The following is a 23280-nucleotide window of genomic DNA, read 5'->3' as shown; positions in this document are numbered from 1 at the left end:
AATAAATAATGGACTACCTAATATATATGTTTTTTCCTTTACGAGACATGTTACCATGTACTTGCGTATGTACGGTTGGAAGCCATTGTCTGCAGGTGGAAATGGCCCAGTGTGCAGTATTAATAAATGCTAAGATTATTGTAATTTCTTTTCATTGTTGTTGGATTTATGAGTTTTTTTTTTAAAACAAAATTACGATGTATATATTAATGTATATGCATTAATATCATAATATGTATATATATATATTATGTGATTTTCATTAAAAATTAAGTAAACAATGTCTACGAATCTATAGGAGCTTTTTAAATCATTTTAGCTCTAGCTAGGTATGTGTGGAAGACACAGACAGGATATGGTTGTGAGATATGTGGCATGTTGGATAAAACACCGTCAAGGAGCAAATGATATAATTTGTGATTTATACGGCACGGTTGCTTGTGAATTTGAAGTGTCGGTGATGCGACAAATTAAATAATATCCGAATTATGCGAGTGAAAATTTTTGGGTTCAATTTTGATTTAGGTACTTTTGAGTGATTTGAGCATCGCCTTTGATTTTAATGTCTTTTTGTAAAAAAAATATGAAAATAAAAATTAAAGTATGTATTTTTTATGGTAAGGATAAAATGCTGAATTCAATACTCTCTGTCTCGTTTCGTACATATTATTATTATTATTATTATTATTATTATTTATTAATTTTTGTATAATTTATTTCATTTAATATCGTGTTATCCTCATAATATTATTTATCCCCCTTTTAATTATTAATTTTACATCAATCAAATTATTAATAATTTATCTTGCATCAATAAATCATTGAATTTAAATTACTATATTATTCTTTATAAATAATATTATTTATATTTTATTTAATAAAAAGTTAAAATGATCATTTAATATTTTTATATAAAATTTAATCAATTAAATCTAATAAACTATAATCTATCAATCAAATTCAATACTATTTTAACTATTATTTTTTATTTATTTTTATTACATTATATTACTTATCTATATATTATTTATCTTATCCCTCAATTAAACGGTATATATATATTTATATATATAAAAATATATTTCTTTCTCTCCCATTTATTTAGGTATATATATATTTATATATATAAAAATATATTTCTTTCTCTCCCATTTATTTAGGTTAAATTTTCATCCGTATCAGATATATAGCTACTTTTATATTTAATATAATTTCTCATCTTTTATTAAGTTACTTCTACTACAATTAATTATTTATACAGTTATTTTTTTATATTAAAATTTTAAGACAGAATATAAATTGTTTTTTAAAATTTATTTTTAAATTTTTTTTAATATATTTGAAAAAAACACTTATTTATATCAATGAGATAGAGAGTACTAAATAAAACTTCGAAAAACATTCCTAACTGTTAATTTATATTGTGTATATACCAAGTAGAATGAATTATATATATAGTTTATAAAAAATACTCGTTCATTTTTATTGTTAAAAAAGATTTTAAAAAAATTTGAAATCAGAAGTATATGATACGACAAATAACCACATACTATCATCTTTCATTTAAAAATCACGAGAAAGTTTAACAAGATCTATTTTGTATGTATGTTTATTTTTTTCCCATATTCCTCAGTTTTTTTAATGAAGTGTTTCTGTTAGATGATATATCGAATTTATATTTGTGAGATAGATCGATCTATCCAAATGTACAACGAAATTAATATTTTGGCATTCCTAGATCGAGTAAAATATGATATTTATCTCATAATATTGACTATGTGAGATCGTCTCTTTTTATATTTTTTGTTTACGTAATTTTTATTTATCATATTATACATCTATCACTTTACTTCAATACTTGTTGTTATCTGGATAAAAAAAAATTAAAAAAATGTTAAAATTCGTGGGTACATATAAGTTATAACTGTGAACGATCACGTAATCCCATTTATAGACATGACCGACCACAAACGAGTTATAGCCCATCACTTTTATCACATCATCATTAAATAAAAATATATATAAACTTTTAAAGCTAAAATATTTTAACGTGGGATAAGTACAAGGCGTGACCAGGGAATAGTTTGTCTTAGATAACCAAAATCCACGCTATTTATAGTAAGTAGATAAATAATTGAAATGAAAAGGAGCAAAAGAAAGAATATTATATTCATTATTAAATACAAAGTTAAAAGGAAAAGTAAAAACAAAAATAAACGGGAACCTACTCATGTCGGTTAATTCTAACACTGTGTTTGGATGCCTAAAAAATAGAATTTGGAATTGGATTTGAAATTGGATTTGGAATTGGAATTGGAATTCATGGAATTCAAATTCCGTTTTGGTGTTTGGAAAAAAAGTTAAAATACATATTAGAATTTGCTAACATAAATTTTTGGAAAGTGATATTTTTTAAAAAAAAATGTTTAAAAAACTTAAATTTATAACTAAAGTTTATAAATTTATTATAAGAAATAATTTTATTATTTTTATAAACTCAAATCCCATGAAATCCCATGAAATCCGATCAATTTTATAAGGATTTCACTTAGTTAAATGAAATCTCATGAAATCCCATCAAATACCAATCCCGTTTTAAAATTTCATTTTGTCAAACACTAAAACAGTATTTACAAATCCAAATCCCACCAAATCCCATCCAAATCCTGTCTACCAAACACACTCTAAAGATCGGATATCCAATTATGTCAAGGAGGAAAAAAACACGAAATAATAAATATTTTTGTGAGATACTACTCTAATCTTATACAATACATGAAAAATATAGTTTCTTATGACAAAAATATTGATTTTTTTTTTACGAATATGAATAATATCAATTATTATTATTAACGTCTAAAAAATATAGATTTGTGACGTCGTTTCGAAATAAGAGTTAATTGGTAAAAACTCTCCATTCCATATGTTTTGTTAACATTCAGTCTTCGACATATATTTTTTTTTACTGCACTCCCTGATTCAAAAAAAGTTTGTATTTACTCCCTGGGCCCACAGTTATTTTCTAATTGAAAAACATGTATAAAAAATTGAAAATCAGGTACAAATATATGAAATTTCAATACTAAGTATTTCAGATCTGGTATAAAAACAAGTTTTCTTGGTATAAATATTTTGTGTTATATTTCATCTATCTAAAACTAAAAATATAAATCATGATTTTTGTACTTCATTTGAGGCAATTGATGCCATAAATATATAAATCAATACGTAAATTAAATACTTTTGTACTCAAATTTTTAAATTTATGTGCGCATAAATTTTTAATTTTTGCGATTCTCAAAATACTGATATTTGTTCTGATTCATAATGAACAAATGCGTTAATATAAATATTTTGTAGATAAACATGTATGTACGGACTACGATAAGCTTTTAGTATTAAAAAATTTGTTTCAATGTTATAATCAAAATTTTTATACCAGATCTAAAATTATTAATACTCAAATATCATATGTTTGTACCATATATTTAACCTTTTGTACAAATTTTTATTCATGAAAATAAATATGAAACCAGGAAGTTGAAACAAATTTTCTGAAATAAGGATTAAATCTAAACTTATATTTAAAATGGGGGACTCAATCCCAAGTTGCCCTAATATTAACGTCTAACAAATGACATAAATAACGAATAACCACGTGTCAAGATTTTATTTGCCATTAAATAACACTATATTTTATGGTACGCCACAAATCTGTTACTCTCTTCTCGCTATCTCCATGTTTATACTTCCTACTTTACCCTTACCTTTGCCAGTAATTCCGAACACACCCCCTTCGAAAACCAACGCACAGAAAACCCAGAAAGCCTACGATTGATTGTCTCTCTAAATCTCCCTCCCTCCGCCTCTCTCTCTCCCCACGTTCGCATTACTCTGATTCCCTGTCAATTTATCAATCGGGCGGTGCCAATATCTCCGGCCATGACGATGATGACACCTCAGCCGTTGGATGTAACTCTGCTCTCTTATTTTTTTGCTCATCTTCGTGTTTACTCTCAAATTTTTACGCTTTTATTCCGTGTACTTGTGCATGTACTACTGAATTGTTATAAATTGTGTATTTCTGGCGGAGAATCTGTTGTCTGCCTATCTGTGCCCGTATGTGTATGTGAGGGGATGAATGCCTGTGATCGACTAGGGTTTTACTCGAGTGAAAGGGAGGTTTAAGTTACTGAATTGAATCTTATTTTAGTGCAGTTTTGTTGATTTAATGCGGGGGAATATTTTTTTGCAATTTTAATTTACTGGATCAACCTCTTTTTCATGCTTTCGTGATTCTAGCAACAAGAAGATGAAGAGATGCTAGTGCCGCACTCAGATTTAGTTGATGGTCCGCAGCCTTTGGTGGAAGGTCCGCAGCCTATGGAAGGTGATCCTATTCCTTTCCATGTAGCACTTTAATCTTTGTTATTTATTTGTAGCCAGATTCATGCCTGTGTTTGTATTACGATCTTAATTGGTTGGACTCCAAATTTTCTATTTGCGTTGAAACAAAGTTGGAAGATTTGTTGTATGCATCATGAGTTTGATAGTGCTTTTAATTTCTCAGTGGCCGCAGCGGAGAGTAATGGTACTGTAGAAAACCAGGCCATCGATGAGCCACAGGCATCACACTTCACGTGGACGATCGAGAACTTTTCCCGATTGAATATGAAGAAGCTTTATTCTGATGCCTTCACTGTTGGAGGTTATAAATGGTAATCAGTAGGTGTTATTTTGGCTCCCTCTTGTAGTTTTTTCGCTGTATTTGGAAGGATATTGATTTTGTTTGTTTTATTCACATTGTTGCCTTGTAATTCGTTCCTAGAAATCAGACAGTCGGTTGTGCGTAAAATTTTGGATTTCTTTTTTCCCTCTCATTTTTTTTTCTGAATTAAAGGATTTCTTCTTCTTCTTCTCATTTTTTTACGACCTCATTTCGGTTTGACCTGCATGGATTAAGGTTAACTGAAAGACTTATTATCCCTTTGATTTACAATGTTTTTTGCAGGCGGGTGCTTATATTTCCTAAAGGAAATAATGTGGAGTACTTGTCGATGTATTTAGATGTGGCTGATTCAGCAACCTTGCCTTATGGGTGGAATAGATATGCACAGTTTAGTTTGGCGGTAGTTAATCAGATGCATAACAAGTATACCGTCAAAAAGGGTATCGTCCAAAACTGACATGTTTCTAGTCGCAAGTTGTTTAAGCTGGAACTGCTACATATATATATATATGTATGTATGTATGTTTATGTTTTTAATTGAATCATATGGCTACTATTAGCAGTCAGATGATTAAAAAATAAAGAAGATGAGAAAATGATAAACATTTTGTGGAATATAAAGTATAATTGAATTGATTATGCTCTGCAATGTGAAGAGTCTGGCTTCTTCACCATTCCTACTTGTTGTCTTTCCTTTTGGCTTTGCATGATTTTGATTTTTAGAAAAAAGGTTTTTATTTATTTACGCCAATTACAATTTAGCATGAAAAAGTATACAGATGTGGCCTCCACATTTCTCCCTTCTATTGGATGTATATTGTTACTTGATAGTTGATTATCATTACTTTTACGAATGGTCTCATATCACTTTGGCACGATGAGTTAGTTAAATCTTCATTTTGTGTTATTAACTTTCTTGTCAAGGGAGCATAAAATAGAATATATCGACCTTTCGCTCTTCCCTCATTTGAATGAGCATTTTTTACCTGGATTATTATCTTTTGATGTGTTGATTGGCTTTTGCATGTCCCACAGACACACAACACCAATTCAATCAAAGGGAGAGTGATTGGGGTTTCACATCTTTCATGCCTCTTAGCGAGCTTTACGATCCTAATAAAGGGTACCTCGTGAATGATACTTGTGTTGTTGAAGCTGATGTGGCTGTACGTAAGGTTGTTGATTACTGGGCATATGACTCAAAGAAGGAGACAGGCTACGTCGGACTTAAGAACCAGGGAGCTACTTGTTACATGAACTCGTTGCTCCAAACCTTGTACCATATCCCTTACTTTAGAAAGGTTACAATAGGTTCTCACGCTATAGCTAGTTCAGATTTGTATGTTTTATATATGAACTCTCATGATGAGGGATTATAGGGAAGCACAAAGAAGCCTCACTTGAAAAATGTTTTATCAGGCTGTATATCATATGCCAACAACAGAAAATGATAACCCCTCAGGAAGCATCCCGTTGGCTTTACAGAGTTTGTTTTATAAGCTTCAATATAATGACACTAGCGTGGCTACAAAAGAACTGACCAAGTCGTTTGGATGGGATACATATGATTCCTTCATGCAACATGATGTGCAAGAACTCAACAGAGTTCTATGTGAAAAGCTAGAAGACAAGATGAAGGTATGGTGTTTGACCACACCCCCTTAAATATTCTTTTCTTCCTTTTTCGATGCACCTACAAATGTTGTTGTGATGTAATTGTAGTTATTTTACTGGCACAGGGAACTGTTGTCGAAGGTACTATACAAAAGTTGTTTGAGGGGCATCATATGAATTACATTGAATGTATCAACGTTGACTTCAAATCTACAAGAAAAGAGTCATTTTATGGTATTAGTTGTTTCTTTGACTCATCGGTAATTCGTTAATGGTGGACGAATTTGTGACATAAGTTCTTTTGACAGATCTACAACTTGATGTAAAAGGTTGTAAAGATGTTTATGCTTCCTTTGACAAGTATGTGGAAGTTGAGCGTCTTGAAGGAGATAACAAATATCAAGCCGAAGAACATGGTCTGCAGGTAAATTGCTCGGCCCCTCTATTGAATAAGGACACAACGTGACCTTTGTTTAATGGTTACAGAAGATAAAAAATGCCCACCCCTATTAGAGACAGTGGTCGAGAGCATAGTCAGCTTTTAAACACCATTAAACTTATATTTGGTTTTACCTTCGTTGAGCTCAACTAAAAATTTGGAAATTTTTGAATAATTAAAGTTCTTATGGGTGAGATGGAACTGAGAATTTTGTTAGGTCAATCTCTCAATTGAAGTTAAACGACAGGCCTCTAGTATAATAGGGGTTAAAAGTTAAAACCACATGTATAATGAAAAGAATTTAAGGACACAGACAGTCGTTTTGAGTCTCATTTGAATTTGAATTTTCTCTAAAGTTGAATTTGGATAGCACATAGTCCCTGGTGATCTTATAAGTGTTATAAACGTTACATGACAAAATATTATCAATCGCCTTTCATTGACCACCAGAAGGAAAGTGTTGCACTCTTTTGACAATTTTAGAAATTGATGGTTCTCTGTACTATCTATTATCACACACTTTTCTCTACCGAAATTTTGTTTTCATGGTACTGGGGTAATTTGCTCTTCTAATTTATAAATGAAAATAACAATTGGCTTTTCTGCCTTTTTTAAATTTTTTTTGCTTCAATCCATGAACCATAATATAGCTTAATTCATGTACCATTTCATTTTAGTGGCCACTCCGTATTTAAGTATTGATTAGTTGATTTTATTTAAAAAATAATAGGATGCAAAGAAGGGTGTCTTGTTCATTGACTTTCCTCCAGTTCTCCAGCTTCAGTTAAAGCGCTTTGAGTATGATTTTATGAGAGATACAATGGTCAAGGTTAGTGGCTTGAATGTTGTCTTCTGTTGTTTTACTTGTGTAACGTCGTTATTTTGATTGCTTGTTATATTAGCATGTACTGACAGCGTATATGTTATATAATTTGACCTCTTTGGTGTACAGATGCCCATCATGTGATCTTAATGCACTTTAGCAATATCAGAGGATTGATACCTGCATCATATATTTTTTGCCGTCTTTTTCTTTAATCATCTTTATTTGTGCTTTGGGTCTGGTTCATATTACTCGAGATCCTTGGAGCAAATATAGTCTTGCTTGCTAACGTTGATGTCACGACAATACATCCAATTTTGTTCATTGTGACTTCTACATGAAGTAGGTTGAGCATTTTACACTTTTTATAGAAATCCTCTTTTCCCTAAAAACAACTGTTTCTATTGGGAATTTCTGCTGCACTGTCCATATTATATTTTAATTCACTGTTTATTATCGAATGAGTTTACTTTTACTTAATTTTATGTCTGCTTTCAGTGATGTTGAAAGTTATACACTTCATGGTGCAGATAAATGACCGTTATGAATTTCCATTGGAGCTTGATCTTGATAGGGAAAATGGCAAATACTTGTCACCTGAAGCAGATAGAAGTGTTCGAAACCTCTACATGCTTCATAGGTTGGTTTGCGCTCCCTTTCCTTTTATCTACATATTTTTTGTATTGTTTTTCATCTTTTTCTTTACAGTGTGCCTCTGTAATGTTATCTGCATATCTTTTTCTCTGCTGAATGTTATCCGCATATCTTTTTCTCTGCTGATTATTTCCTGCTTACCTTTTTTATTTATATTTTTTTTTCAATTTCCTCTTTTTTCCTTCAGTGTTCTGGTTCATAGTGGCGGGGTACATGGTGGACATTATTATGCTTTCATCCGGCCTACACTGACTGATCAATGGTATGCGTGTTTACAACTGAAGAATCTCCCCTTCCCCCACCTTAAGCCGATTTCCACACTCTATTGGACAGTTAAGGTGGATTGAATTGCAGCTTCTGCAATCCATCCATCAGTTACTGCAGTCTTGATCGTATAATCATCTCAGTCCTGTTTTCCTTCCAAACATGTGCCTATTCTTTTATTTGTTGCACCGGAGTTCTGGTTGAGGTTTGATTTAGAGTCTTGAAAAGCTACATCAGATATTTTGATTCCCTGTTCAGGTATAAATTTGATGATGAGAGAGTCACTAAGGAAGATGTGAAAAAGGCATTAGAGGAGCAGTATGGTGGTGAGGAAGAGGTGATGCACTTACCTTTTGAATTTGATCTTGCCCTACCTCCTGGTATCTTACATATCTCTTTTTTCATTCTGCAGTTGCCGCAGACAAATCCTGGCTACAACAACACTCCATTCAAATTTACAAAATACTCAAATGCATACATGCTTGTTTATATTAGAGTGAGTGACAAGGATAAGATAATTTGTGATGTGGATGAGAAAGACATCGCGGAACATCTTCGGGTAATTTTTCAGCTGAAAACAGCATGCATCCTTATAACATCATTTTTTGGAGTAGGATAGTGATGATATATTTGCCCCACCCACTCCAGATAAGACTGAGAAAGGAGCAAGAAGAAAAGGAAGATAAGAGAAGATATAAAGCGCAGGCTCATCTTTACACTATTATCAAGGTGATTGTTCTCATTTGACAAAATTTATTTTACAACATATCTGTGTTTTTGCAAAAGGGATTGCTCAAGTAATATTTAGCATTTTTAGGTTGCACGAGACGAAGATTTGAAGGAACAGATTGGAAAGGATATATATTTTGATCTTGTTGATCATGACAAAGTCCGTAACTTTCGAATTCAGAAACAAATGCCTTTTAACCTTTTCAAGGTACTTTAATAATGTTCCATTTACGTTGGGTCTTATGCACTTCCAGAAAACAAATTGGGGTATGAAACTAATGTTTGGTTTTGTTTTCTGAAATTGCTGTAATATTATGAAATGCGAGAACTCTTGTAATGATTTGTGGGGTATTTTTAATTTGAAAGTATCGTTTATTGGGCTAGAATATTACAATTGAGTTGTTTGGGCAAATGTGAAAAATTGAATTGAAAACAATGATGGTACAGAAAATTGCGAAATCAGATTTTATTTTTAAAATCCTTTTATGCTTTTGAGTAAAGTGCTAACTAAAATCATATTTGTTCTTAAAGGAGGAGGTTGCCAAAGAATTTGGAATACCAGTTCAATTTCAGCGCTTCTGGATTTGGGCGAAAAGGCAGAACCACACTTATCGCCCAAACCGCCCATTAACTCCACATGAGGAAGCACAAACGGTAAATCTATTTGCTACTTTCCCTGTTCCAATTTTTTTTTTTATAGATAATGCGAGATTGATGTACTTTGTGAGGATGTTTTTATCGAACTACCCTGTGCCTTGACCTTTAGAGACTGATGGATGTACAATGTAGAGCTAGTATACATATTTTCCAATAATTAATTAGTGACAAAGGTCTGGGAAAGTAGGCTTTGAAAATAATCAGTGGCAATATAACATTTTTTTGTTTGAATAACTATTTATTTTGTTCCTAATGAGAAGATCTGACCAGAGGTCCAGACTGTAATAATTGAAATTTTTATTTGTTGGATGCAAATTAAGAGCTTTAGAATGGTTAGTTTCAGCAAGAACTATTGGGGAGTAAAAGAAAAAATTTGGCAAGGCTGGAATGGAAATGTGAAATGGGAAAAAAGGAGAGGAATACTTGACCTTTTTTTCCTGGGAATGACGTTGTTAGGAGTGTTAGTATGAGCATCTTTAGAACGTTAAATTCTTTAAACTGCACTCAGTTAAAACTGAAATGCATCATTTAACTTGACTCGCTATGATGTTTTCCATGTGAATAGAAGTGCCACTGAAATGTGAAAATGACCTACTGTTTGCTGTTTCTGAGTAAGTTCAGGGTTTTTTTTTTAAATTTTTTTGAACGAGTGGCTCAACTAGAGTTCATGTGTTGAACCGACTGTTATGAATGAGCTGCAATATTCATAGAAAGACAAAAACTTACCTGCACCTAGTGATTTGTGTATTGTGAGTCACGCAAAACCATCTGAATTTTCCAATAGCTTTTAGGCCAATACTAACTACCAACAAGCCAAAGAAATTTGGGAAACAATCAGTTTTTTTAACCTACAGGATCAAACAATCAACCTTCTTGTCTGTTTGGTTCCTCAGTATACATTTTACTATGCCATAACTACCATGTGCAGGTTGGAGCTCTGAGGGAAGTTTCCAATAAAGCCCACAATGCTGAACTGAAATTGTTCCTGGAAGTAGAACGTGGACAGGTCTTTTTAAATTTCTTTTTACCGTATTCAAGATGAACTTGTTTTCACTTTTGCTTGACTTCCTAACCTGTACATGGTTTACTTGTATCATTAATTCACAACCATTTGAATGTGGCTGTATGGCCGGGATTTTTGTGCTCCTGATTCTACTTTTTTAATGATTTGATGTTAGGATTTTCATCCTGTTCTTCCACCTGAAAAAATCAAGGATGACATACTTTTGTTCTTTAAGCTTTATGATCCTGAAAAAGAAGAGCTCCGGTATTTTTACACTTCAGTTACATTGTTTTCTTGTTTTGTGAAATCGTGCTTGTCATTTTATTTGTGATACATAATATATTACAGGTATGCTGGTAGATTTTTTGTAAAAAGTTCTAGCAAGCCTGTCGAGATTTTGACAAAACTAAATGAATTGGCTGGATTTTCTCCTGATGAAGAGATTGAACTCTATGAGGTTTGCCTCATCTTATGTCATGCAGTACATTCAAACTGTCCTTGGCTCTTTAGCATGTATGGATCACTATTTGTTTATGCCATTTTCTTTGACATTTTACAGGAAATAAAATTTGAGCCTAATGTAATGTGTGAACGACTTGATAAAAGAGCTTCATTCCGGTTTAGTCAGGTTTTTATTATTTTTGTACTTTTATCATTTTACTTAGAGTTTCTATGATTTGTACTTGGTCTATGTTCTCTCGCCTTTTCTCTTCCCATAATTATTCTCTCTCTCACAGATTGAAGATGGGGACATCATTTGCTTCCAGAAACAACCTCCTTCTGAGAGTGAAGAGCAACTCCGGTTTCCTGATGTCCCGTCATTTTTGGAATATGTGAAAAATCGACAGGTCAATTGTGCATATCTTTTCAAATTATCTGCAAGGGCCCTTTTTTGGGGTGTTAAAAAATAATTAATATACTGTGCCACAATCCATTGTCGTTCATATTCATTCGGGATACTCATAGTTAATTAAATGCTCGTGTTTTAAGCACTTCATGAATAATGTATAGTAGTGTTTGGGAGATCTTCTAAGAAGCACATCTCAGTTTTTCATTAACAAAATTTCAAAAAAATTTGTAAGGAAAAGCTGAGAAGTGCGTCCTAGAAGCTCTCCCAAACACTATCATATGCTTAGTGCCTAGTCCCAGAAAATCTGTTTACGGCTCTTCTTGGTCAGTCCTATTAACTTGCATTTCTCTCTCTCTCTCTCTCTCTGTGCTATCGAGATATAGGCCGGTAATCATTCCTTCTTTATAAGCGTTTTGTCATTATTTATGTTACTGGAAAGCTTTGCTGATTTCTATAATTTCCCATTTGAAGAAAATCTTCGTTATAAAGCCATAATCCTGCGCTTTACTACCCCTTCTTCAGACTGATTTTTCAACATGTATTGGTGTGTGCAGATTGTACATTTTAGAACGTTGGAGAGACCCAAGGAAGATGAGTTTTGCCTAGAATTGTGAGTAATTTTGACATGATGCACCAAACTGTTGGTATTGCTATTTCTTTCATTGTATTTATTTGTTGGAATTTTCGATCAAATTTTCATGACTATATGTTGCATGAATTGATAGAGCGAAGAATCACACCTACGATGATGTTGTGGAAAGAGTTGCTCAACGTCTTGGATTAGATGATGCATCTAAAATTCGGCTCACTACTCACAATTGTTATTCTCAGCAACCAAAACCTAACCCCGTCAAATACAGATCAGTTGACCATTTGTTAGACATGCTTGTCCACTACAATCAGGTAGCTTGTTTTTATTCATTATCATAACCACTTTGCTGTTTTCTTTTGGCGGTATGGTTTCTGGTGAGTGGGATGTGGGTATAGATCTGACAGATTAATCAATATAATTTTGTTCCTTATATGCAGATTTCTGATATACTGTATTATGAAGTGCTGGACATTCCCCTTCCAGAATTGCAATGCCTAAAAACGCTCAAAGTTGCATACCATCACGCCACAAAGGATGAGGTGCCGTCGTTGATATGCTATGCTGTATGCTTGTAATATTCTTTTTATTTGAGTTGGGATTATTTTATGACATATGTCACGTTGTCTTTTTGTAGGCTATAATTCTCAATATCAGATTGCCAAAACAAAGTACTGTTGGAGATGTGCTCAATGAGATCAAAACAAAGGTTGGCTTCGTGCTGGAGTCAGTTGTATTGTGAATTCCTAATGTTTATGAGATTCAGCTTCTTGTTTTGTCAATTGTCCTTAAATTTCAGCAACCAGCAGAAAATTTTCATGCCTGTTCTTGTGGACCTAATGGAGATTAAGATGCTAGAAACTGAAATTAACTTGTGGCAACTGATCCTTTTCTCCTACCTTAACTCGCATGCCTGATTATTGTTGTCTTTATCTAAGATTAAAATTGAACCAAGTAACCAACATTTTTGCAATTATTGACAGGTAGAGTTGTCTCATCCAAATGCTGAACTCAGGCTCCTTGAAGTTTTCTACCATAAGATTTACAAGGTAATCTTTCATTGGGCTGACCTTGGTTTTTGTGGCTTATACTTAAGTAATATTTTTCTATAATCATAATCCACCTTACTTTTTAGAAACTGCCTCAGAACTTTCTTGGATTCAGGATTATTTATCCCCAAATTAGATGCTACTAGTTCGGGTCAACCAATCTTATCCTTAACTGTGTGAAGAATTTACCTTGACTTGAAACATAAGTTATAAGTTATAACCCAAGCATTAAATTTTTATCTATGATAATTCAGATGATCCTTAAATAGATTTCATTGTCTTGCGAGGGTTTTGTAATTCACAATGTAACCCACATTCTGCTGATCTTGTTTTGCAGAGTTTTCCAATCAACGAGAAGATTGAGAACATAAATGATCAGTACTGGACACTACGTGCTGAAGAGGTATCAGCCCTCTTCTTGCAATTCGTTGTTGCCTTTTGATCTATTCTTGTCTATACCTAGCTGTTCCCTTGTTGAGTTTTATTACTTGTATGTTTTAAAGTTTAATCAATTGTAAACAGCATAAATTGTTGGGAAGGGACACCAACTTTTTCTGAAAATCTTTACCACTTTTGGTTGGAAAATCATATTTTGCAGTGCCAAATGAATTTTCACTTCTGCATTTCGAGGTTCCTAATATGATTTTTTTTTCCTTTCATTGGTAGGAACCCTGAATTTTTTGCCTCAGTTCACATTCCTGTGGCTTACTGTTCCACTTTTTTTGTTCTCTAATAGATTCCAGAAGAAGAGAAGAACATTGGACCCAATGATCGCTTGATTCATGTTTACCATTTCACAAAGGAGAATGCTCAGAATCAAGTGGTATCTACAGCATTCACAGATTTTTTATGTTAATTGTCATTTATTTTTGTTTGTTATTCTGCACAGGGTTAATGAATAAATTGAACTTGATTAATGCACACAACCAAATGAACCCCATGCATATGTACTGGCAAGCACATTGAACTATTCTTCATAATTTCTTTTAACAGCAAGTCCAGAACTTTGGTGAGCCCTTCTTTTTGGTCATACATGAGGGTGAAACATTGGCGGATATTAAACTACGCATTCAAAAGAAATTGCAGGTTCCCGATGACGAATTTTCGAAGGTATGTTCCATCTCAGGTTAATTCTACACATCCTTATTAAACCGCTACACTTCATTTGCCTGAAGTTTTCACCAGTTTCATCTCCAAACTTGTATGCCATTTGATTCTCTAATTAAAATCCAGTGGAAATTTGCCTTTTTGTCACTGGGACGTCCGGAGTATCTCGACGATGCTGACATTGTCTCCAGTCGTTTTCAGGTTTCTGTTTGAATCTTATTATTATTTGTAGATTTTCCTTTTCAGAAATGTTTATGGTGTCATCAGATAACATGTATTTCTCTTTCAGAGAAGAGATGTTTATGGTGCTTGGGAGCAGTACCTTGGGTTAGAACACTCTGATACTACTCCTAAAAGGGCTTATTCTGCGAATCAGGTAACGTCATCACAACATAAAGAAACTTGAATTGTTTATTTCCAAATAAATTGGGTATGTGTATACAGGCTTGGTTAACCGAGTTTATCCCTAAAAGACTATGAGTGTCTGCTTGAGCATGATCTTGAAGTTTATTTTGTTCTATGTCTTGCAGAACCGCCACATGTTCGAGAAGCCAGTGAAAATATACAATTAATTATAATTTTGTTTGATCTAAATCTGAAATCCACAATTCAAATGCGGAATTTTTCAACTGTGGATATGGCAAGGAAAGCGTATGGCTGACAGGATGCGTGATGCTTCTTTTTTCTACCGTTCCTTCTAAAAGGACGTTATGGTCACCCCTTTGGCTATTATTTTTGTCCTCTTGACTTGGCTGGGGGAATGGTATTTTGCTTGGTATCCCATTATTACCTGCTCTTGAAATAGCCGGGAAGATTTTGTCGTCCCGTGTAATTTTTTTTTAATCATGAACATGACAAGATTTTGGTGGATGGGGCTGTAAAGTGGGTATAGTTAGGAGTTCCGTACTACGTTCTCTTTAATATCATTTTTCGTTTGAGGTTCTTTTCACCCCATTTGGTTGTATTTCTTGTTTTTATAAAATGGGGATATTACTTTGTAAAAGAAACAATTATGTTGCTATTCTATAGAGCCATAATACTAATCGTTTCTAGTCTTTGGTGTCTTGTCGCTTGCTAAGAAAACAAAACAGGTATAGGGGTTGAACGATCGTCTCGTGTAAATGATTCAAAGTTTATCATGTTCTTGGCCAGGTGTTTTAGTCCTATAATAATTCGTTTATACTTAATAAGTAGCGTCTGTTTAAATTCATTTTTAAAAAGTGTAATTTACCAGTTGACATTGTTAGTATTAGTATTACTACTATTTGGCTTTGTTTGGTTGGGTTTTCTCTTCGATTCAATGGCGATGGACACTCAATGAATCATAGGACACTCCTTGCAGAGAAGCAAGTTTTGCGGATGAGATGGCAGTGCAAGGGACCTCTCAATTCTCACGTCCTCAAGGGCAAAGCAACAATGTCCCTCAGAAGGGAGTTTATCAAGATGTGGTTATCTTGGTTATACGAACGATTGATTAATAAATTGAAAAAAATGTCATGCCATAGAATGCACAATATTTATATAACATATTGGATCATATCGAATTTGTTGTAGCGTAAAAAAAAATAATTTGTTGTAGTGAACTATTATTTAAAGATGAGTTTTGGAGTGGTGAGATCTATTTTATGAGTAAAAAAACTCTAACATCTTATGTATTGTAATCTACGGATATTATAAGTTTTTATTTTGTCGAAAGATCCTCTTGATCCAGGGGTAAGAGTGAAAAAACTCCAGTTTCAATACTATAAAGATTTTTTTTTACCAAATTGAGTTAAAAGCATAGAAGTTATATATAGGTTAATGTTACAAAAAAGAAAAAAGAAAAAAGAAAAAAGAAGAAGAATTAATTAACAAAATAATGCGTATTCAGCATAAAATTGTGTGGGCGATGCATGGTCATGGGGAATTCGCAGTTTGCACCTTGGGGCTAAATTGCTCATAAATTTACAATCGATTGTTATTTTGGATGTTGCAGAATAAAATGAATCATTATTCTTCTTCTCCTCCTCCACCGAGTCACTATGTGGAGAAAGCAAACTTCAGCTGCTTTGCGGATAATCAATTCAAAGAAATTCCCTTTTCCACTTTCGGATTCTCTGCGTTTTAATTTATTCTATCGAAATTCCTCTCTTTTACATTTTTCATCTTCTCGTTTCACTGGAAGATTTGGTGGAAACCCCTTTCTTTCTGCCAGAACGTCGTTTTTCCCGAACCCAGCTCTTTTATTTGGTGCGAAATGGATCGATACCTTAACTTTTGATCCCAATAGCTCTTTTTTCTGCTCCCAGTCTGGTTCCAGTGAGAAACTCCAGCGCTGCTGGAATTGTGACGCCGAGGGTGCGAATACGACTCCGTTTCTGTTCTGTCATACTTGTCGCAGTGTGCAACCGGTCTATGGCTCCGTTGATTACTTCCAAATTTTCGGAATGTGGGTATTCTGTATTACGGAAAATTAGGATTAAAGTTATTGCGTTCAAATTTTGGACCAATTTTAGTATTGATGTTTGTAGATCGCTATTTCGATGCGCGCTTTGATAATTGTTTTTTCGGGATTTTTCTGCTGTCTCGGAATTATTCATACTATGCAGAGCTTTAGTGCTGGCATATTTATATGAAGTTGAATGTGATAATTGGACGCAATATGTTGAATTTCGAGATGATTTTTGAGGACCTCTTCATCTATTTATATTTTGATGCTGAACATGCACGACGTCAATGTGACCTATATCTTTTCGGTCTTGAAGAATGATGTCCGGAAATTTTGCTCCATTATAGGGGGAGGGATTACAATGTTGACGTAGGAGAATTGGAGAGGGAGTATAAGAACTGGCAAAGGAAACTGCATCCTGATCTAGTTCATTCAAAAACCCAGGTTCATATGCTGCCTCGAATCCCTCGATGTTGTTTTTCCAATTTGTTTTCTAGAAAAAGCAGTCTTCATTGACGATGAGATTTTTTTGTTTGCTTTTTTATAGAGAGAACGGGAATATGCGGCTGAACAGTCTGCGCGGTTGATAGATGCATATCGAACACTTGCTGACCCTTTGTCAAGAGCAATCTACATGGTATATGAGTACTCATTTGGATCATAACCGTGAGTATCACATATTAATATAGCATCCTTAGTGGTTATTGTAGTGAACAATAAAGCTTATTAATGAAAGGTGAAGTATGCCTAGAAATTTTTGTAGTTATTCAAATGACAAGTATAGATCTTTGATGTTTTATGTGAATTCCTGAAGTGAAGTCCATATCTTATGATTGGAGCCTATGTAAGTAACTTCACTTTAAACTCTCAATTGGGGGATTTTGATGAAGTCGACTCTGCTTAAACTTAATGCCTCAAATTCAAGTGCATTATCTCGTATACTTGTCCTTAAATAATGCCTCAAATTCAAGTACATTTTTGTCATTTGGTATTTTTTGTGCCCTTAGTTTCAGAAGCAACAAATAGAAATTATTGACTTTTTTTTTACAATAAGCAGCTGGAATCATTTTATCATATTGAATTTTCTATGTCAATGAAGTGTAGCATTTAAAATCTCACTGTGTTTATTTTTCAGAATAGTGGAAAGAATTCTCCCAATGCTTTCATTATTTTTTCCCCATTATTTCCCACTAATGTTGAGGTTGACCTATGTAGATGAAGTTAGAAGGGTCGATTGTGGATGAAGAAGAAAGGATTACAGACCTGGAACTCCTAGCTGAGGTAACGAAGTACTTCATGAATCATCAGTTGCAGAGGATTGTTTTTGTCTTTCTCTCTTTTAATCTTTTAGCTTCAAAAGATTTTGTCTTATGCACTTCTCTGCTATAACTCTCCATGCAATATGTCACAGCTCCTTTGTTGTCATTAGCCATGTTATTGGAGAGGGTACTTAAGTTTAATACTTTTCATTCTTCTTATTATATAATTAGCAAAATGTTTTTTTTAATGGTGTGGACCTGTTGAATCTTGTGTGATTAAAAAAGATTTGACTATTAGATTAACTTTAAGCCTTTGGCAGAAAAAACCTTAATTAGGGAATGGGATTGTTGTTGACATGAAAAGTGCTTTGTAATAATAATCGGTGGATTGGCATGCAGATCATGGAGTTAAGGGAAGCTGTAGAAGAAGCAGAAGGCACTGAGGCATTAATTCAGCTCCAGGCTCAGGTATTTATAGATGTGGGTTGACATAAGATCTTAGCAGTTCTTCTATCTTTTGAACTTTGAATTCTGAAACTATGAACGGAAAGAAACTGTTTCATCCATATTCGCAGTTTAGTTGGACTACTTCTAGCCGTCTCAAGGTTTTTAAAATTTTGCTTGGTGTTTCATGTCTTTCTAATCATGGACTGCATATGGCTTCAGAGAATGTGCTTCTTTTCGTCTGTACTTCTACGATCATTCAAGATAAATGGACAATCCCAAGTTGGCATGCTTAATCAGCTTCAACAATTTCGTGTCTTGATTTTTGTTGATCTTTTGTTGTCTGTTGTTTAGTCTGCATCCTTAAGTAACAACATTTTCCTCTTTGGGATATTTTGTTTTCCAATTTTCTGATGCTGATATCTTCCCCATCCATTTTCTTTTCTGCCTTTCAGTTGCAGGAAAAATTGCAATATTGGTCTAACTCATTTGAAGATGCGTTTAGGAGTACACAATATGAAGATGCACTTTCTTCAATTCGAAGAATGACATACTACAAACGTGCAAATGAGGAAATTATAAAGAAGCTTTAGTGCTGGTGTAATGCTTTCAACCGTATTAGTTTCAAAGGTAGTAGTTTACATTCTCTCTTTTGAAGGAACTCTATGGATGTCATTTGATTTTAGGTTTAACTCAATGACCAGAAGGGTTATCAATATTTTACTTGGCATCATGCCGTATCAGATTCACTCATTCACATGCAGGTGTGTATAACTTTGTGCTTTTCACTTCGGATACAAGAGAGTCTTTGCTTAGAGGCGTCCTTAAAATGCAACGAAATGGTACGAGTTTCGACAGGTTTTTTTTGGCACCGGTGCTCTTCGATATCAAGAGTGACAATCAAACTTCACTTTAGTGATTTTCTTGATAATGTAACTTCCAGACATTTATTCCTATTTGTTAAGTGGTAGATTTTCTGAATCTGGAAGTTAATTTTATGTTTTGCGCCTTCAACAATCAAATGGACATCTGTTTGTAAAATCCTCTTTTGAACAAACCTAGTGTGTGGCTCTAGTTATTCCCTCATCAACGACAAGTTTATGATGTGTTTTGGACTTTTGGTACACCGATATACATTTTGAAATAGCTTTTGTTAATGTGTTTATCTTGAAAATAGGAATGCATTTCTACGAAGTATGAATGAAAGATTTGTAAAGTGTCGTTATGATGTTGTAATACAATGGAAGAAATATTGGGTGAAAATAGGGTATGTTGGGAAAGATCCAAAATTAATTGACTTTTATGTAGCGGAAGCTTTTGATTCTTTTCTCCTTCAGTGATACTATCAGATTAAAGTGTTTTCATGATATCAATATCAATCAAGATAATAAGCACGAAGAAAACAACACAAGGATTTTTACGTGAAAAACCCAAATTAGGGAAAACCAAGGGACCTAAGTCCACCAAGAAAATCTTCACTATATCAATAATGGGTAAACCACATTCCTAGAATAATAGGAGATAAAAACAACGCTTCCTATAACAACTTAGGGGATACCAAGAACTTCAAGAATAATAATTCTTGAATGACACACTCAATCTCACTTTACAAGTGGAATTTACACAAATCTAATCACATAGAAAATTCTTTCTGATGTGGAAGATCGGACATCGCCGCAACCACAGAGCATACTAAAATTTATCTAAATGACTAGGCTACAAAAAACACTCTTTTATTGCTTGTGTTTTTGGGATTTCTTGGGATGTTTTGAAACAATGGTTTTGGGGTGTATTTATAGGCAAGATTTTGGATGTTAGGTAAAGTGTGAAACCATGACAATGTTAATGGTATCAAGTTTGGTAGCCATCAAATTTGAGTTGAATTGTTGAATCTAAAATGAGTTGAATTCCAACACATTATCACCTTACTTCAATTTTTTTATTTTGGAAAAAGAAAGGAAAGGAATAGGGGGTAGGGGATTGTTACTCTAAATGAGGTATTGATGATATTAGAACGAGTGTTCTTCACCTGCAATGCGTGTATGTCCATACATTTTTTTGCATTAATTTCAAGATTCTAAGATAAATTAAATATTAAAAAATTTATTATATATATTATGTTAATTAATTTTCATAATAAATTTCAGTATGATATGATAATTAAATATTCAAAAGATTTAGATAAATATATAAAAGTATTTAGTAATCTAAAAATGTTTAAAATATATTGATAATGATATAATTATAATCTTTATTTAGTTTTTTTTAGAACAAATCTTGTAAGGCCCAAAATATTAAGTTCTTAATTACGGGATTTAAGATTTAAATTTTGAATAAAAGTGAAAAGATGAATTTAAGAATTTATGAAAATTAGAGATTTCAATTTCGGGTCAGAAATATTTAATTTGAGAATTTTCGGATTTTAAGATTTTAATATCCGGAATTCTTAAATTAAAAGATTAAAAATATTTGAATTGATATTTATGGAATTTAAGACGTGAATTCCAAGATGATAAATATCAAGGATTTAATTTGAGTATGAAATCCGAGCAAGGGCCAATTTGCAAATATTGAGTAGTTCAAGGACTAAAATGCGAGAAGTTCCGAAATGATTTAATTTTAATTCAAGAATATTTAATTTGAGAATATTTAGAGTTTAGAATTGAATTCTAATATTCTTAAATTATTTAGAATTGAAATTGAATTAAATCGCTTGTCCGGGGACTAAATTGCAATTAGGCCAAAGTTCAGGGACTAAACTGCAAATAAGCTAATATATATCCAAGCAATTCACGTGGGAATCAGATTGTTTCAGCCACAACTCAGAAAGTGTCCGAGAGTTCTGAAAACAATATTCCAAAGTCATTTTTGTCCCTTTCAATCTCCAATAACTTTTGATCCGCCCGGTAGAATTTCTGATTAAGCATATAATTGCGATCACAGCTTCGAGTGCTACGTTTTGACGTAAGTTTTATGAAGTTCTACCATGTTTGAATTTTAAGTTGTTGTTAGAATTAAGATTTGATTGTATAAACATGTTCTAGCATATACGACGATAGCATATCTAAGACGACTCGAGAAAAGATCGTCGTTTGAACATGATTTGGATTTTGTGAAGATTTTTCGAAAATCTGAAATTTGGGACTTGTTATGTACGTTTATAAGCTGATGAAATGGTGATGATTATTGGTTTATATGATTGTATTATTGATGTTTAAGCTTTTGGAAAGATCGAAATCGTATCATTACCCCGTCGGTTCAAGATTTTGAATTGATATGAATTCTACATGTTTAGAGCTAATCTTTAAACTTATTGTGAATGAATTGAATATAAGATTTTGTTGAGAATAAAGATATGATGATATTTGAATCGAAAGATTTATCGGACTCGAATAGTTGCGACGTCGGTTTGAATTTCGATTGTATTAGCAAGATTTGAACTATATAAGCTTTAAAGAAACATCGATTCAGATTGAAAATTGATGTTTAGATATGTTATAATCTATTTCAGATTTGAATTGAAGATTATTAAAGTTGAATCGACGAGTTCAAGTTCGAATGACTTGAAGTGTTTGAAATTGAATCAAAAACACCTTCAAGTAGCACTCATTGAAATAAGCAGATTGTGATGACCGATTTGGCTAGCTTTGAGATGATCGGCATTGGCAACAGATTCAAGATATTTGAATCGCGATGAAAGGTATGAATCGACATTATTCCTGCCAGGTAGAACAACTCGAGAACGTGGTGGTTTTCGAGTTATCCTGAAATCACATACTTAGTTGTTTCAGTGCTCTTATGTGTTTTACTTGCTTTTGTTGGTATCTTTGATTACTTACATGCATATAAATATATTCTTGATGTGTTCAAGATGTTGCTTTAGCTTATGTATGATTTAATGCATCCAGATTGTGTTGCATTCATCTTGAACCCTACCTTGAATAGCACAGAGGGCAGAATGGCCTAGAGTGCATATGACGTTTGGAGAACTGTAGTGAGTGGCATGGAATGTAGATTTACTTCCAGAGTCAAATGACTCATGACACGGAATATAGATTTATATCCAGAGCTAGATGACTCACTATAGTTGCACCAAAGTTAGGGGAATTGAGATATTTAACACCACCTCGATTGGGAGAGTCGGTGGTTAGTTAAAGATTTTATTCCCCGGGATCCCAAGAACTAAACTTATTGGTATCAGATTTGATAGCCTATTCCTTGGCACATGCATTGCATTTATGTATTAACCTAGAATTTTCTATGGTTTAGATTATGCAGTTATAAATGCTAGCATGTTGTGATATGCCATTCTAGATATGAATGTTGTATTATGCTTTATATGCTCTTGCTTTAGATGAATCGTTATGTGTAAGAATTTAAGAATAGATGATGATTCTATGATCTACATGTTATTACATGTTTTATGATTTTAGAGTTTTATGACATATAGATTCCATATGCGTTAATGATGTATATGCATGTCTTTCATACTGAGATTTATTCTCACCGGAGTTATTCGGTTGTTGCTTTGTTTGTATGTGTGCATTGCATCAGGTTGGGGCATGATCAAGCTAGAGTTGGCTTGGATAGCTTGAGAAGAGAGATAGCACGTGGTGATTCGGGTTTTAAGCAGATGACATAT

The 23280-nt window shown here is 33.2% G+C and overlaps 2 protein-coding genes across 5 annotated transcripts; both read left to right on the top strand.

Annotated features, from left to right (window-relative positions):
- Positions 1-3769: 3769 nt before the first annotated feature.
- On the top strand, positions 3770-15637 carry LOC140875437 (ubiquitin C-terminal hydrolase 12-like). Of its 3 annotated transcripts, XM_073279120.1 has the most exons (32): positions 3772-3972; positions 4303-4390; positions 4571-4718; positions 5012-5169; positions 5765-6030; positions 6149-6367; positions 6469-6577; positions 6652-6767; positions 7513-7611; positions 8136-8245; positions 8447-8521; positions 8782-8860; positions 8936-9082; positions 9172-9252; positions 9341-9460; positions 9784-9906; positions 10838-10915; positions 11088-11176; positions 11261-11369; positions 11472-11540; positions 11650-11760; positions 12317-12372; positions 12488-12665; positions 12792-12893; positions 12989-13060; positions 13335-13400; positions 13738-13803; positions 14137-14223; positions 14394-14510; positions 14634-14708; positions 14797-14883; positions 15038-15635. In XM_073279120.1, exons 1-32 carry the CDS (start codon positions 3943-3945, stop codon positions 15077-15079), a joined length of 3372 nt encoding a protein of 1123 aa, XP_073135221.1. In that variant the 5' UTR covers positions 3772-3942; the 3' UTR covers positions 15080-15635. The 3 variants fall into 3 exon arrangements, with proteins under 3 accessions (XP_073135219.1, XP_073135220.1, XP_073135221.1); XM_073279118.1 differs by having other exon boundaries at positions 3770-3972; positions 11261-11540; positions 15038-15637; XM_073279119.1 differs by having other exon boundaries at positions 3770-3972; positions 8782-9082; positions 15038-15637.
- Positions 15638-16489: 852 nt separating this feature from the next.
- LOC140874819 (iron-sulfur cluster co-chaperone protein HscB homolog) lies at positions 16490-19829 on the top strand. 2 transcript variants are annotated; one of them, XM_073278239.1, is made up of 7 exons: positions 16490-16935; positions 17283-17379; positions 17483-17572; positions 18151-18216; positions 18594-18662; positions 19094-19268; positions 19403-19829. In XM_073278239.1, the coding sequence occupies exons 1-6, from the start codon at positions 16529-16531 to the stop codon at positions 19229-19231; spliced, it is 867 nt and encodes a 288-aa protein (XP_073134340.1). In that variant the 5' UTR covers positions 16490-16528; the 3' UTR covers positions 19232-19268; positions 19403-19829. The 2 variants fall into 2 exon arrangements, with proteins under 2 accessions (XP_073134340.1, XP_073134341.1); XM_073278240.1 differs by lacking the exon at positions 19403-19829 and having other exon boundaries at positions 19094-19356.
- Positions 19830-23280: the final 3451 nt, after the last annotated feature.

This window comes from Henckelia pumila, chromosome 1 (assembly GCF_033568475.1).
Source record: "Henckelia pumila isolate YLH828 chromosome 1, ASM3356847v2, whole genome shotgun sequence".
NCBI lineage: Eukaryota > Viridiplantae > Streptophyta > Magnoliopsida > Lamiales > Gesneriaceae > Henckelia > Henckelia pumila.
Note: the sequence above shows the minus strand (reverse complement) of the source record. Positions and strands in the feature narration are given on the sequence as shown.

Coding starts and splice junctions, on each gene's coding strand:
- LOC140875437 (XM_073279118.1), top strand. CDS start 3,943: ATGACGATGATGACACCTCAGCCGTTGGAT. Junction 4,719..5,011: donor ACTGTTGGAGGTTATAAATG/GTAATCAGTAGG, acceptor TGTTTTTTGCAG/GCGGGTGCTTATATTTCCTA. Junction 6,578..6,651: donor AAGAAAAGAGTCATTTTATG/GTATTAGTTGTT, acceptor TTCTTTTGACAG/ATCTACAACTTGATGTAAAA.
- LOC140874819 (XM_073278239.1), top strand. CDS start 16,529: ATGTGGAGAAAGCAAACTTCAGCTGCTTTGCGGATAATCAATTCAAAG. Junction 16,936..17,282: donor TACTTCCAAATTTTCGGAAT/GTGGGTATTCTG, acceptor GCTCCATTATAG/GGGGAGGGATTACAATGTTG. Junction 17,380..17,482: donor TAGTTCATTCAAAAACCCAG/GTTCATATGCTG, acceptor GCTTTTTTATAG/AGAGAACGGGAATATGCGGC.